Source organism: Poecilia mexicana, unplaced genomic scaffold (assembly GCF_051168715.1).
Source record: "Poecilia mexicana isolate PSO_F unplaced genomic scaffold, ASM5116871v1 scaffold_10, whole genome shotgun sequence".
NCBI lineage: Eukaryota > Metazoa > Chordata > Actinopteri > Cyprinodontiformes > Poeciliidae > Poecilia > Poecilia mexicana.
The window spans coordinates 29,506,589-29,520,164 of NW_028263379.1; the positions used below are offsets into that span (position 1 = coordinate 29,506,589).

The following is a 13,576-nucleotide window of genomic DNA, read 5'->3' on the forward strand; positions in this document are numbered from 1 at the left end:
TTTATATTCACAAAAAGTAAATAGTGGTGAATATCAAATTAATACACATCATAAAATTTATATCCAGATTCCTGCCTTACTAGTTAGAATTTATTTCTGGTTCCCTTCAATGTTAACATCTGTTAGCATACCTTGATTTGATATTTTATGGAATTTTAATAACAGCTAAAGTTGTGGAGTGTTAACACATGAAACCTGACTTCTTAATACCTTTTTTTCTTAACATTTCATCCTGCTATTCCATAAAGGCTAGAATTGCGGACTGGAAGACCTATAGTTGTTTCTCCCACCCGAGCTGTGGACCTCTACAGATTCTTCAGAGTTACCATGGGAACCACTTCCATGTTCACTTTATTTGTTTTTAATAATGCAAATAATGAAATTGCATCACTTCTTATCCTCTAAATATCTATTAAAATCCCAACATGATTGAGAAAAATATCTAATTTTGTATTTCATTTCTGGTGCTACATCCATTTTTGATTAGAGAAATGTGAACAAAGCATCAGAAAGGAAACAAAAAACTAATAAAAACTAGAAGAGATTGCCAAAGTTTTAAAAAAATTTAGCAATTCCTTTATTTTTTGATTACAGTTGCAGCAAATGCATAAATAATGGATTAAAATAATGTTTTATTTTTCTTTCCTCTTCAGAACACTAATGAAGGCGTCTTTTGGAACGTCAACGTTGCCGACGCGCCGCATCTTCTTTTTACCCTCGGCTTGCCTCTTCAGCAGCTTCATCTTCCGCGTTATGTCGCCTCCGTACTGCAAAAGATGAGAGGATTAAAACGACTTGCGACAAGATATTGCATAAGACAACAGAAACCATTCTACTTACACATTTCGCAAGAACATTTTTCCTGAATGCTTTTACTCTGAAAGAGGAACACAGCACCACGTTTATTCCGAAGTACCATTTATTGATTGTTGTAAGTTCAAAATGTTGCCGACGAATGGAGGAGCTCAGGGCAGATGCTGTACTACTTACGTTTCTCTTGCTATGACTTTACTTCCGATGGCTGCCTGTATGGCGATCTCAAACATCTGCCTGGGAATGGATTCTTTCAGGCGCTCACACATGGCTTTCCCCGTACTGTACGCACGCTCCCTGTCAGAAAAACCCAGTAAGATGATACAAATATAAAAAAAAAATAAAACATGCACTGACTGCCATAAAGATCAATTTTGCCGAACGATAAATTGTTCGTGAAATGACTTCGATAAATAATAATGTTGTTTTTGAGACCACTTTTAAGTGATATATATTGATAATAGTATAATGCAAGTTCACCCTCTAAAAGAATAGTAAACTTTAATTAATTTTGTACAGAACACATAGCGATGGAGCTGTAGGATTAGAATAACTGTCTGATTATTCAAACTCCACAGAAACCAGTTTAATCAAAAACCAACTGAGGTTAACAAATACAACCATCCCCAGAATATTTCAACATAATAAAGACTAGACTGTACCTGTGCACGATGGTGGTGAGTTCCTCCACCGGCCGGCCGTTCAGTAGAATGTCCATCTTTATCAAATCGGCAGCCTGGTAATCTGCATTCTCATAGTCAAAGCTGTGGAAGCAAGAGATGGAAGTGGTGAGAAGAACACAAAGAGTTACTTCAGCAAAATCAAATGGGAATGACAAGAAAAACAACTGAACTGGAGGAAAATGATATTTTATTAGAAAACTGAATTTCAACAGTTCTAATTGCCGTCATTTATTAGCACAAAGGGATGATGTTTTTCGCAATATGCAGCATTTGCTTTAACTCACGACTGCCTTCAAATTCAGCCTTGCTTATTGGCCCCACCATCGTGTTGCAATTTGTATATGTTTTGTTAACACATCCTCGCCTTCGTAGCACATAAACAGCTGAATGAGGGACATTAAGGTGATAATATAAGGAGCTTGTCGAGTGTTTAGATTTCTAAACAGAGCCGCATAAAGTACATTTTGCACCCAAAACCAGACTGTCTGAAAATCCTGAGTGTGAGGACTTAGTTATTTTTGCCTTCTGCAGATCGGTAATTAATAATTCATTTTCTTGAATAAACACACAACTAAACTTAGCAAATTTGTCCCTTTTCACTTTCTCCCGGTTTTTCTCTTGATGTACGAAAACCAGGCGTTGTTTTGAGCTGCATGCTGTGACCAGCTACAGTTTACCTGGCGTATCCGGATGACATTGATTTGAGGAGGTCGTAAAAATCTACAACGATCTCATTCAGGGGGAAGAGATACTTCAACATGACACGCTGCTCGTCAATGTACACCATGCTCTTCTGCACCCCCCTGCGACTCTGAAAGATAAACCACAACTTTCTTTTGCGAGGCTTTTTAGTTTTACTTTTGTCAGAAAGTCGAGTTTAAAAATTCATTTTCTGACCCACAGCACTTGTGTGAATTCTTAGTTTTCTAAACTGGTATGTTTATGTATGCAAAACTGCATCTGTACTGAGTTTTAATTAATCTCTATAGCATTTTACTCCCATCCCTCTCACCAAGCACAGGCTCATAATCTTGCCGGTGTAAGCGTCTGGAGCCAGAATCGTCCCCAGCACCATGGGCTCCAAATATTCCAACACGACCGATCTGTCTGGGAACTGAGCTGGGTTCACTATGGTGACCTCCTCGCCGCCGTGCTCCTGTGAGGACAAGAACACGGACGGGTTTTAGAGGTTCTGATCACATATAACAGACTTCATTAAGGAGAAGGTCAGGAGGAAAAATACCTTAGAATTGGAAAAACTGTTCATCTATAACCAACTAGAAATTATATTATGATTTTTGATGAAAAGGATCAAATTCTACAAATATCTTATACTTGAAACTTCCTTTAAGTCAATAATTCTTGAATACTGATTTTAAAGAAAAGTACTAGTTCCACTGGCAGATTATTTCACTTATGGGAAAATGTCTTATTATCTCTGACATTTGTCGCCCTTCTTCTACCTTGATGAGCTTTGCCGAGGAGAGGATGGCCTTGTACGGCACGGTGGGGGAGGTCACTATGACCGACGCGTTGTACTCCTGCTCCAGTCTCTGATTGAACACCTCCATGTGAAGAAGACCCAGAAAACCAAGTCTGTGGAGGAGGACACGCAACTAAAACACAACTAGAAACCAGATGGAGGAAGCAGGAAAGTCGTCTAAGGCCACGTTCACACAGCAGGTCGTGACGCTCAGTTCAGATTTTTTGTGTGTGTGGTCGTTCAATCTGCTGATTAAATGCGAGCGCAATCAGAAGAAAAACGTGGATCAATTTTAAAGTTTATTCAGCCGATGCACAATCTACACACGACCACAGCAACAGCAAAGAAATCACAACGAATAGCAACGGCATTTTGTGGAGCATTGACGGCAATTTCTGTAGAGAAGTCGGGATGCGTACGGATCATGAAGCGATGCCAATAGAACAGATTCATAAGTTCATAATCATCGTTTTCTCCCGTTGTTTACGTCCTCATTTAAAGGCATCTGGCTTTTTCTGGTCTAGAATTATGACGCATGTCTCACGTCAACGATGTAAAAGCTGAATAAAATGCGATGTGACTGTTCAGAGTGCTGACACTTTCAAAGCTATAGGATATGTATCTGAATTAGTTCCACGTATGGATGTGGCACAGATCGGATGTTTTTCTGGGTGAAAAGATCAGAATTGCGGAGAAAACGTCAAACATAGGTTACAATTTGGGGGGCGGAGGGGAAGAAGCGGATTTAATTCGCGTTTGCCTGCTGTGTGAACGTGGCCTTATCGCCAACATTTTCTCCTTGGTGACCTCGGTACAAATCCTGACCCCACCCTTCTTCACCCAGAAGTCCATTTTTCCTCTAATTGAAAAGCGCTGGTTCTGACCTCCAGCCTGCTCCCAGGGCCAGACTGCTGTCTCTCTGCACTGTGACACTGGAGTCATTCAGGGTCAGCCTCTCAATGGCGCTCCGCAGGGCCGGGTACTCTGATTGGTCCATTGGGTACATGCCTGAGGAGCAGGAAACGACAAAGGCAGCACATTACCAGCCACGCTGGATTCCTCACTGAAAGCCTTACGTAAACAAAACTTGACTCAGGGGCCAAGAGCAGAATAACTTTTAGACGGTTCCCCACTTCCAGTTTGAATCCGAGTTTACTTTTTAAAAGTGGAAATCAGGGAGAGTCTTACCGGCGAACACCATGGCTTTGGCAGGCTTGAAGCCGGGAAGAGCTTGAACCGGATGATCGTGGCGGTAAAGAGTGTCGCCAATCTGGGCCTCCTTCACGTCCTTCATCCCCGCAATGATGTAACCCACCTGGCCTGCAAAGCTAGAGAACGGCCATGTTGGTATTAGCATGAGACGCTAACGCGACGTTTGGATAAAACCTTTTATTATGTGGGCCAAAATTGTCGATCAAAAGTGACTGGGGTCCAAAAATACAACTTAAGAAATTTTTGAAAACTGAAGAAATACTAAAACAACAAAACAAACTTATACTTAATTAGTTCAAAGAATACAGCAGAGATTTGTAGGAAATGGTGGGGCAGATTACTGTAAATCAAAACGCAGGTTAAGATTTTGCACGTTTGTCTCGTTAGAAGAAAAATCTCCAATAAATATATGTTTTGAAGGTTCGGCAGTTTTCCACTGTTCTTGACCTGGATTTTTATCTCCCAGGCTGTAAAAAGTTTGACTGGCAAAGAAGAAAATGAAAACTAAAGACCAGCAGTTAACGATACACACCGTCCACTTACAGTTTCTGTGTAGCGTGTTCCTCCGGCCGCAGCAGGCCCAGCTCGTTGACTTCGTAGGTTTTACTGAGATGCGCCGACACGATCTTGTCGCCCTTCTTCACCCGCCCTCCGATCACGGCGATGTTGGCCACCACTCCTCTGTAGTGGTCGAAATTGGAGTCAAACACCAGAGCTTTGAACGGGTCGTCGACACTCCCTCCGGGACTGGGGGGAAAAGAAGGAAAGCCTGAGCAAAACGAGACAAAACGAGACAAAACGAGACTTCACGCGAGAGACGGAGAGAACTAACTCGCCGGTCTTACTGTGGGATCCTTTTGACGACCGCCTGAAGAACCGCCTCCACGTTTGTTCCCAGCTTGGCGGAAATCTGACACACAGGAGGAGACGTTTGCGAGGCGCGCACGGTGAAATGTACGGGGAAACGGTTAGCATGTTCCCGCCATCTCTTACCCTGATGCACTCCTCACGTGGGATATCGAACACCTTCTCGATCTGTGACTCCACTCGCTCTGGGTCGGCGTTTTTCAAATCAATCTGAGGAGACAGAACAAAGTCACCTTTCCTTGTACAGGTAACTCTCAGTGGGAATGTCTGAAAGTACCTTGTTAATCACAGGTATGATAGCCAGCTGGGCTTCGAAGGCCAGGTAGAAGTTGGCGACGGTTTGCGCCTGAATGCCCTTTAAGAGACCACAACAGATGGGAGACCTCAAATCACGCAGAAAAAATAAATCCTCGGAAAGTCAATAAATATATATTTATTACTTGATTGGCATCGATAATCAACAGGACGCCTTGGCAAGCGGAAAGTGAACGGGACACTTCATAGCTGAAGTCGACATGGCCCTGGAGGGAAAGCAAACCTGCATTCAAAACTAATTCATAATACAAGACAGGGTTTCCCCCAATGTATTATAAGCCTGGCGGGCCACCAGGCTGTACTTGTGCCCCACCAGGCTAAGCACTGCTTATTTAAGTCTTTTTCAAATGTTTGCATTTTTAAGACTTTATGGTTGGTATTCAGGTGTTAAACTTCCAATCTTACAATAACACATGATTACCAAGTGATATTTTCAAATTTCCTGTCAACTTTAAACATTTTTAACTCAAAAACACGACGGGCCGCTGGATGAATGACTGCCACCCAACAACCGAGCTTAGCAAGTTTTCTGGGGGAAACCTTGCAAGATATCTTTCTTATTTAGTCACATTACAAAAAACGTTTGGTGCTTGGGTTGGAGACATATTTTGAACTGTGAAGAAGTGGGACTCTACCGGCGTGTCGATGAGGTTCAGGAGATACTCCTGTCCGTCGTGGCTGTAGAACAACGAGGCCGTCTGGGCCTTCACGGTGATCCCTCGCTCCCGCTCCACTTGAAGTTTGTCCAGAACCTGCTTGTTCTTCTCCGTCTTTGCAATGGCGCCTGTTTCCCAACAATATCAACATTAAGAGACAATTCCAGCACAACAGGCACACATGCTTACGTCACATTTCTAAAGACGCCGACAAAGTGGCAAAGAGGACAGTGACGATAATGATCTATAAACAAAACAGGACCAAGAACAGAGCCCTGGGGCACGGCAGATGTGAGGGCAAATGTCTCAAACTGAAAAGATTTGGTCTGATTTGGAGAAATCGAACTGAGTTTTACACAGAAATGTAATATTCAACTAAACAAAGGTCCACATTCCAGGTGTTTGATACTGTTTTACAGAGGTGTGAGACTCTGTGAAGCTTTCTACCTGTCATTTCCAGCAGCCTGTCAGCCAAAGTGCTTTTCCCATGGTCGATATGGGCAATGATGCAGAAATTCCTGATTTTGTCCACAGGGAACTTGGACAGGTCGACAGCATCCTTAGGAACAACAAAGAGCAACTAACTCTATTAACTGTAAAGGAAACATACTAAATATTTCATATTTACTAACAGTAATCCATGCATGGTTGCCTTAACTGACTCTGAGGTGGGTTTGTTACCTTGGCTGGCTGTGTGCTTAAGCTCCTGAAGCTGCTGGATAATACAGGCAGACTTTTCACCAAGCGGTGTCTCAGCACCCTGTAGCAAATGTTGTAGCTCGGTATTTTCCTCCTACACACTTTAAACGGTAAAACCCGTCCTAGCAGAGAAATGTCGCAGAGCTGTTTGACAAGAAAATACGTCATATTTTCTAGAAACCTCACAGCATTATTATTATTGTTATTATTATTATCAGGGGAGGAGAAATGCTAACAAGCTCCCCAAAGGCTACCTGCGCAGCATTAGCAAGGTTAGCAGCATGCTAACATAACAGCTAAGTGAGACCTTAGTGAACAGTCTGCTTCAAATAAATAATATCCATAACAGTAGTCCTTGCATGAGCTTTCAGGGTGCTGACATTTTGGGTTACAGGTCAGCTGCAAAGAATTATGGGAAATGTATTTCGTTCGAACCGGAACTTATGAAGAATGTTAATTTGAACCACTGGAAATGAAAGACCTAGTTTTTCAAAAATGTTGGAAGGCAGATTAAACAAACACAATGCCAGACAAATTTATTATCGATAAAGAAATTAGCAACATTTTGAGGGAAAACCGCTTCATTCAGCTGTATGATTGTTTTTTATTTCACTCGACGCTCTCTCGACACCACTGTCCTTTTTGTGTAGAAGTTATATTGTGTTTCTTTTCTAAATGAAAACTATAATTTAGTTTCTCGTTTATGTGATTATTTTGGCGAAAAGCAGGGGAATGAATTAACTGTATCACCTGGAAATGACAACGCCTCACTTTGTGCCCTAAACAATTGGGAGCCTGTTTGTAGTTGCACGACGCATTTGTTAGCTTCCAACACGTCTGACAGCCGTTAGTCCCGCCCACTCAGCCTGTCTGATGTGGGATAAAAATTGACGCCAGTTGCTATGACAACGATGCTGCCTTGAATAGATTATTGCTTTTCTTCTTTGAGCAAAAAATAATAAGCATCTATTAGCCCTAGATGCGGCTTGTCATGTTTTTTATGTTTTTTTTTTTTCACAACTATAATCTAGAAACATGGTTATAAAGAATGCATATTTATCTTTGTCAGATAATAGTGCAACCCTCTTGAAAGCATTTTATTTATTTATTTATTTTCTCTTTGCCCCACACATAAAATGATGCTTGGAAATGTTTCTGGACAACATCTGCTAGCAAATGATAAACCAGACCAAAACAAACAAGTTCAGAATCACAATATAAACAGCATCTAAAAAAATGAGACAAAGGGAAACCAGGAAGTTAATTGCTCTCAAAACTCTTTATTCATATTTGCGGCTAAATATATTTTTAACATCAACATATGGAAATCTCAGCCATTTCTGCTCGACCTACTCAGTGTAAAGCTGGTGATTTTATTTTATTGATTAATTGATTAATAATTGGATATGCATAATAACAGTTTTGTTTCTTGTTTTTTTTGTTTTGTTTTTCTTTTTACAGAATTTGAACCAGGTGAATTGAAAACTATGCTGCTTGAGAACTTCTGAGTAAAACTAATTTACAGAATTTTTTTTTTTAAATCTTAAATTCAAAATGTATATATGTTTTTTTGTTGTTGTAGTTTTGGCTTCGTTAGTGTGTTGAAGCCACACTAATGTGTGGCAAATGGCTGTTTTTTGAGTTAATGATTAATCATTTCCTAAATTAGTTGCTGATTATTTGAATAATCTAGCCATCACAATTAATCGCTTCAGTCCTACGCTGTGTGGATTTAGCACAAAAAGTCCATACAAAATAAAAAAATAAATAAAATTAGTTATTGTAGCGTGACAAAATGTTGAAAAGCTTAAGGGGAGTGAATCGTTTAGCAATAAGCGTTTTAAGATGAACCAAAAATATATTAGGGTGGTCAAAATGAAAGTTTCCACCAGAATGCTCTTTAAACGTATCAAAATGACTCTTTTCGCTCGAATGCCCCGATCCGACGTTTCCTAAAACCCCTGCAAGGCCGTCAATTATGTGGATTTTTGATGCGTGTCTGTAAGCAGCCGCGCAGCGCTGTGCGACCGGCGAGATACTTCCCGTCCATCAGCAGAGATTTCTGTCACGGTACAGTCTCTGGGCAGACAAGCGGGGTCAGCCGTGGACGGAGGAGGAGGCACGGCTCGAAAAGGAGGTCAGGAAACGAGCCCCATATCACAGCTCAGTGCCACCGGGGCTTTCTGGCTAAATAATAATGGTTGTTGGCAGCATGGCAGCACTGGTTGGCAGGATCGACTCCTGCAGAGGAACAGAGGAGCTGCTATTCCAGAGAGACAACGGGAAAACGCTGCTACTAAAAGGACAAAAAAAATAGGTTAGTTGAATAGTCAAAACAAACAAAAAATTTTATTTTTTCACTTATTGTACTTTTTACCATTTTATAATGATATTATTGAACCAGAGTCTAAGCTACAGCGGCTGTTTGCCTCTGTGTGGTTGTTGCAGTGCGAACGGCCAGCGTCAGCGAAAGCATCACAAAAATAGACGCCAAGAGCTGGAAGAATGTGTTTTATTAAAAACAACTGTGCACTAAGTCAGTCCTCCATCTTCTGAACAATCATCTCTACCTGGAATGTTTGAAGTTTCTGCCTGGATGCCAGAGAAAAGGTCTTGGAATGTGAAATTAATCTGCATTCAAAGTCTGTTCAAAATAAGTAAATGAATTGGGTGAAATTAAATATGTTAAGCTGTAAAGTAAAAACATAGCACTTTATGAGAACATATATGAGGCTGAACATGATATATATATATATGCACAATGACAGACAAAAATCATCAACCAAATGTTTTATATCATACATTTCTGTAATTCAGGGAGAATAAATTTATCCTTAAAAAACTTAATGGACACGGACATGGATTTAACTTAATATTCAGATTTTTTTTCTCGTGCCAGATGTTTGTGAAGCAGAACAACTGGTAGCTCCTGTTCTGTTTTGATGCTAATGGAAATAAATTACATGACCGCCACATGTACCTTCTGATTTTCCTCTAAAGCTTGACGGCGTCCTTTCACTGCAGGCCACAAACACAAACGATTAGCTGGATGTGAAAGAAAAACAAAACAACAAGAGTTATCTGACCCTTTTTTTTTAACTAGAGTTAAAAATCGGTTCTATATGTCTGGATATTTGCGGTGACTCAGATTTCAAAGGATTTAATGATTCGTCTTTGGCGACGTTGAAATGTTTGGCGACGTTCCCTTGATTCTGATCGATATCCATTGAACGTCTCTCCCACCGCAACAAATCTCAACATTGCTTATGGAGAACACAACTTTTGCATTTCAAAAGTTAACATAAAAACAACACACACACACTTCTTCTACATTTCTGTTCCTTCTCCATCTATTTCTTTTCTACCTCCAGTTCCTCCTTTTGTCTCTTTTATGCAAATTGTTTTCCTTTGCTTAATGCAAAAGCAATCAGTCATCTGAAATCCACAAAAGCCTCTAGCTTTTTGTCAGTGACTGACACCGGATTAAAAAACATATACAACCTTACAGTGTAAAAGTCACTGTAAGGTTGTAGCTGGCCAGCAGGGGGCGACTCGTCTAACTGTAAACAGAAACAAACATCAGCTCTCATCTTTTAAACTTTTTTTCCAAGGAGTTTTTCCATCTCACCATTTTAATGAAATTTGTATCACTTACACTAAAAAGAGACAGTAATGTAGATGAATTTATGATTTTGATGATATTGTGTCTAAATTGGGTATGAAAGACATTCTGGTCATCCTTTTTTTTTTTTTTTTACAAATTCATACACTTTTTTTTAAACTTAGCCACCATCTTCCATTTTGTATCAATGTTCCATCTGTTTGCTTCACTCAGTTTTTAAGTTGTTCAAGAAATGAAGATTAATAACAAAAACATTTCAAAATTAAAATTTATCTGTACATTTTTCTGAATATGTCCAATTTCATCCTAAATTTATTGATTTCATTCTGTTCTTTGTTTTGGTTGTACAACTTCGAGTAATCTCCCACTGGGATTTTTTCCCCTTTTTTTGCTGACAATTAATTTAAAACTGGAACAAAATCTCCTCAACGGAGGACAGAACCGTTGGAAAATTGGTATAAAACAGCTTTTAAAAAAAGTCAAGAGCAAAACTAGCAAAGAACATTAATACACAAAATAATTAAGACGTAAAATGACCCCAAACAAAAACAACTAATAAAAAAATTAAAGATAAACATTAAAACAAAGTGGTTGCAGAGAAATAATGCACTCAGACATTTAAAACTGCAGTATAAAAGTGGAGTAAAATGCTGTTGTCTAACGTGGGATGGATCCTATCGACCGTACATCAACTCGTAGTTGCCATAGGAGACCCATATAAATATCCGTCACTATGGAGATTTCTTTAAGTTATTTTGGTTAGATCATGGGTCATTTTTTTTTTTTTTTTTACCAGAGTCAACAGGCTCCAACTGGGATAAATGCAATCATAGGCGATGGGGTGTGATATAAACTCTGGAGAAAAAACAACAATAACAGCAAAACATATGAGAGGTTTTATGGTTATTTAGCTCTATAATTTAACTTACCAAGAAAAATCAACTCCTCTGTTAGTTCCTGTGTCACAACTACACAATCACCATTTTATTCTCTTTTCTACTTTTATCAGACACTGTTTTCTGCCCCTGCAATAATCCTCTCGTAACTGGAAGCATAAACATGCCACCTGGATTTATTTAGATTTTTCTGTTGCAGAATGATCAAAACAAAGTGCAATGAGTGACTGTTTCTGCCACTTTTTTTAAGTGACTTCAATTTTTAGTGTATGGCAGCAAAAAATAATTTGAGGTTTTTTTTTGGCTGTGATAGAATTTGAAGTGCAAAACATAAAATAAATCTCATCTCTTGTAATGGCAATGTAACAGGAGGGTTAAATAATAGCATATGGTGACATAATTATAGAGATAAATTGGCAGAAAGCACTCAAATCATGTATGACTTAATGCAATTGCATGTTGTCTAAAAACTTTGTTTTAAACAATTTTCACATTTATTTTAGTTCTGATTCCAGTCCGACCTCCAGCTGACAGACATTATTAACCACATCTCCCTACTGTCAACCATTTTATAGATTATTGAAGATTACTGTGAATTGTAGGTTGTCAAAGCAGTTCCAAAATGTTCACCAGTCATGGATGAATACAAAGTACAGCATGGTCGATACAAAGCATCTCGTGGCACATGACACCATTTCATATTCAGAAAAGCTCAGAATCAGAAACATCAAAGTATAAAATTATGAAATATGCTGAAAACAAGAAGGCTGGAAATGATTTGTTGAAATGGAAGAAGGAAGGGATGTAAAAGAAATGCATGTGGATGAAATGAAACCAAGCGCTGACATAAAGCCATTCCCTTTAACATGATCACAGCTAAATGCTAACGCTGATGCTAATGCTAAACAGTCAGCCAAGACGGCGTTTCCTGGTGTTCATACTTTCACTTCGTATTTTGAATTTCATACCAGAGTCCCCCTGATTTCGCTTGGTTTTTCTACGGAAATACTGCACTGAAATCAAACCCGACACGTAAACGCTGGAAAAACACAGACATTGTTTCTGACACACGAGTGATTTTTTTTTTAACCTTTTCTCTTTTTTTTTTTTTTAGTTAAGATTACTTCAATTGTCTTCTGTCCCAGATTATAATATAAAACAGGAACAGTATTATACAGATGTGAGTTATCTACTTAAAAAAAATGTCGTTCAAATAATTATGAACGAAACCAAAAAAGTTATTTTCAGTTCCTTCCATTCAAAAATACAAAACAATCCTGTGATTTTACCTCTTATAGGTGAACACATTTAATATATTGGTAAATAAAATGCATGTGTGAATGTCCAGGGTCTTTTCTCCATTTGGTTTGTATGTACAGTGGCCACGTGAAGGTTTCCGTAGACATGACTTTTAAGGAAATATGCACTTGATTCAAAGTAACCACACGATGTATCACAATGAAACCTTAAATATATAAATATACGTACACATTTACAAAAGCCGGGCTTCTCCAAAAGTGCTGCAGAAGGTGTAGAAAACGGGAGGAGAAAGAGGATCACGTTGCAATCCAGGGCTGCAAAAAGTATGTGTACCGCAGTTGCTGGAGGTATTTGGTTCGTCTCTTCCACGGGTCGGAACCCGTCCGAAGCCGGGTTCTAGTTGGACGGGACCATATCCTTTATAACCGGTTCTCTGTTTAGGTAGGTGGCCCAGTAGACCAGGTTGAAGCCGCCGAAGAGAACCGGGAACATAATCCGCGACAGCCTGTCAATCCTGCTGACGCTGTTGAACGTCTTCTTGGCTTCCGGGGCCTTGCCGTCCGCTTTGGCCTTGCCGAGATCCACGGTGCCGCCTTTGGCGATGGTCGGGAGCGTGCCGGAGTCCTTGCCGACGTTCGGCGCGTAGTTGGCTACCGCTACGGCGTAGGCGTTATTCTTCTTCATCACAGAAGCCCTCTCTTTCTTCTGTTAACAGACAGAGGGGGATAAGTTTCACGAAGCCTAGCTTTTCATCGCCCGTCCACGGATTTTCAATGAGTGCAAACTGAGTGCCTCGGTGGCTGGGACGCATTTTGTAAGGGACGAGATCGGTCAACGGCGTATTTTGTATGAATGCTCATTTTCATATTTTTCAAAAATGGCAAAGAAAAAAGGGAGCTTCAGCAGCTATAGACAAAAACAACTTGGTACTGACACCTAATCTGCTGTTTATTTTTACTACAAGAAGAGGAGAACTTTGGTTCCTCAACATGTCAAGCCCCTTAATATGCAGTTACAGCACTTATAGAGGAAAAAAAGTGTTACAAAATAATTTTCATTTTTGCTATTTT

General features: G+C 39.7%; 2 protein-coding genes across 3 annotated transcripts in view; both read right to left on the reverse strand.

Annotated features, from left to right (window-relative positions):
• Positions 1-553: 553 nt before the first annotated feature.
• Positions 554-7,134, reverse strand: guf1 (GTP binding elongation factor GUF1). The gene is made up of 17 exons (XM_015012489.2): positions 6,711-7,134; positions 6,477-6,588; positions 6,009-6,157; positions 5,499-5,579; positions 5,336-5,413; positions 5,185-5,268; positions 5,037-5,101; positions 4,735-4,938; positions 4,168-4,307; positions 3,864-3,987; positions 2,960-3,092; positions 2,509-2,652; positions 2,174-2,307; positions 1,476-1,577; positions 991-1,110; positions 841-877; positions 554-767 (listed from the first exon to the last, which is right to left on the reverse strand). Exons 1-17 carry the CDS (start codon positions 6,894-6,896, stop codon positions 633-635), a joined length of 2,028 nt encoding a protein of 675 aa, XP_014867975.2. The 5' UTR covers positions 6,897-7,134; the 3' UTR covers positions 554-632.
• A 4,583-nt stretch (positions 7,135-11,717) lies between these two features.
• gabra2b (gamma-aminobutyric acid type A receptor subunit alpha2b) overlaps positions 11,718-13,576 on the reverse strand; it is a 35,407-nt gene continuing 33,548 nt past the window's right edge. For both annotated transcript variants that reach the window (XM_015012488.2, XM_088009787.1), the window contains one exon: positions 11,718-13,211. In XM_015012488.2, the coding sequence (XP_014867974.1) occupies positions 12,903-13,211 (309 nt within the window). In that variant the 3' untranslated portion in view covers positions 11,718-12,902. The remainder of the gene's footprint in view (positions 13,212-13,576) is intronic.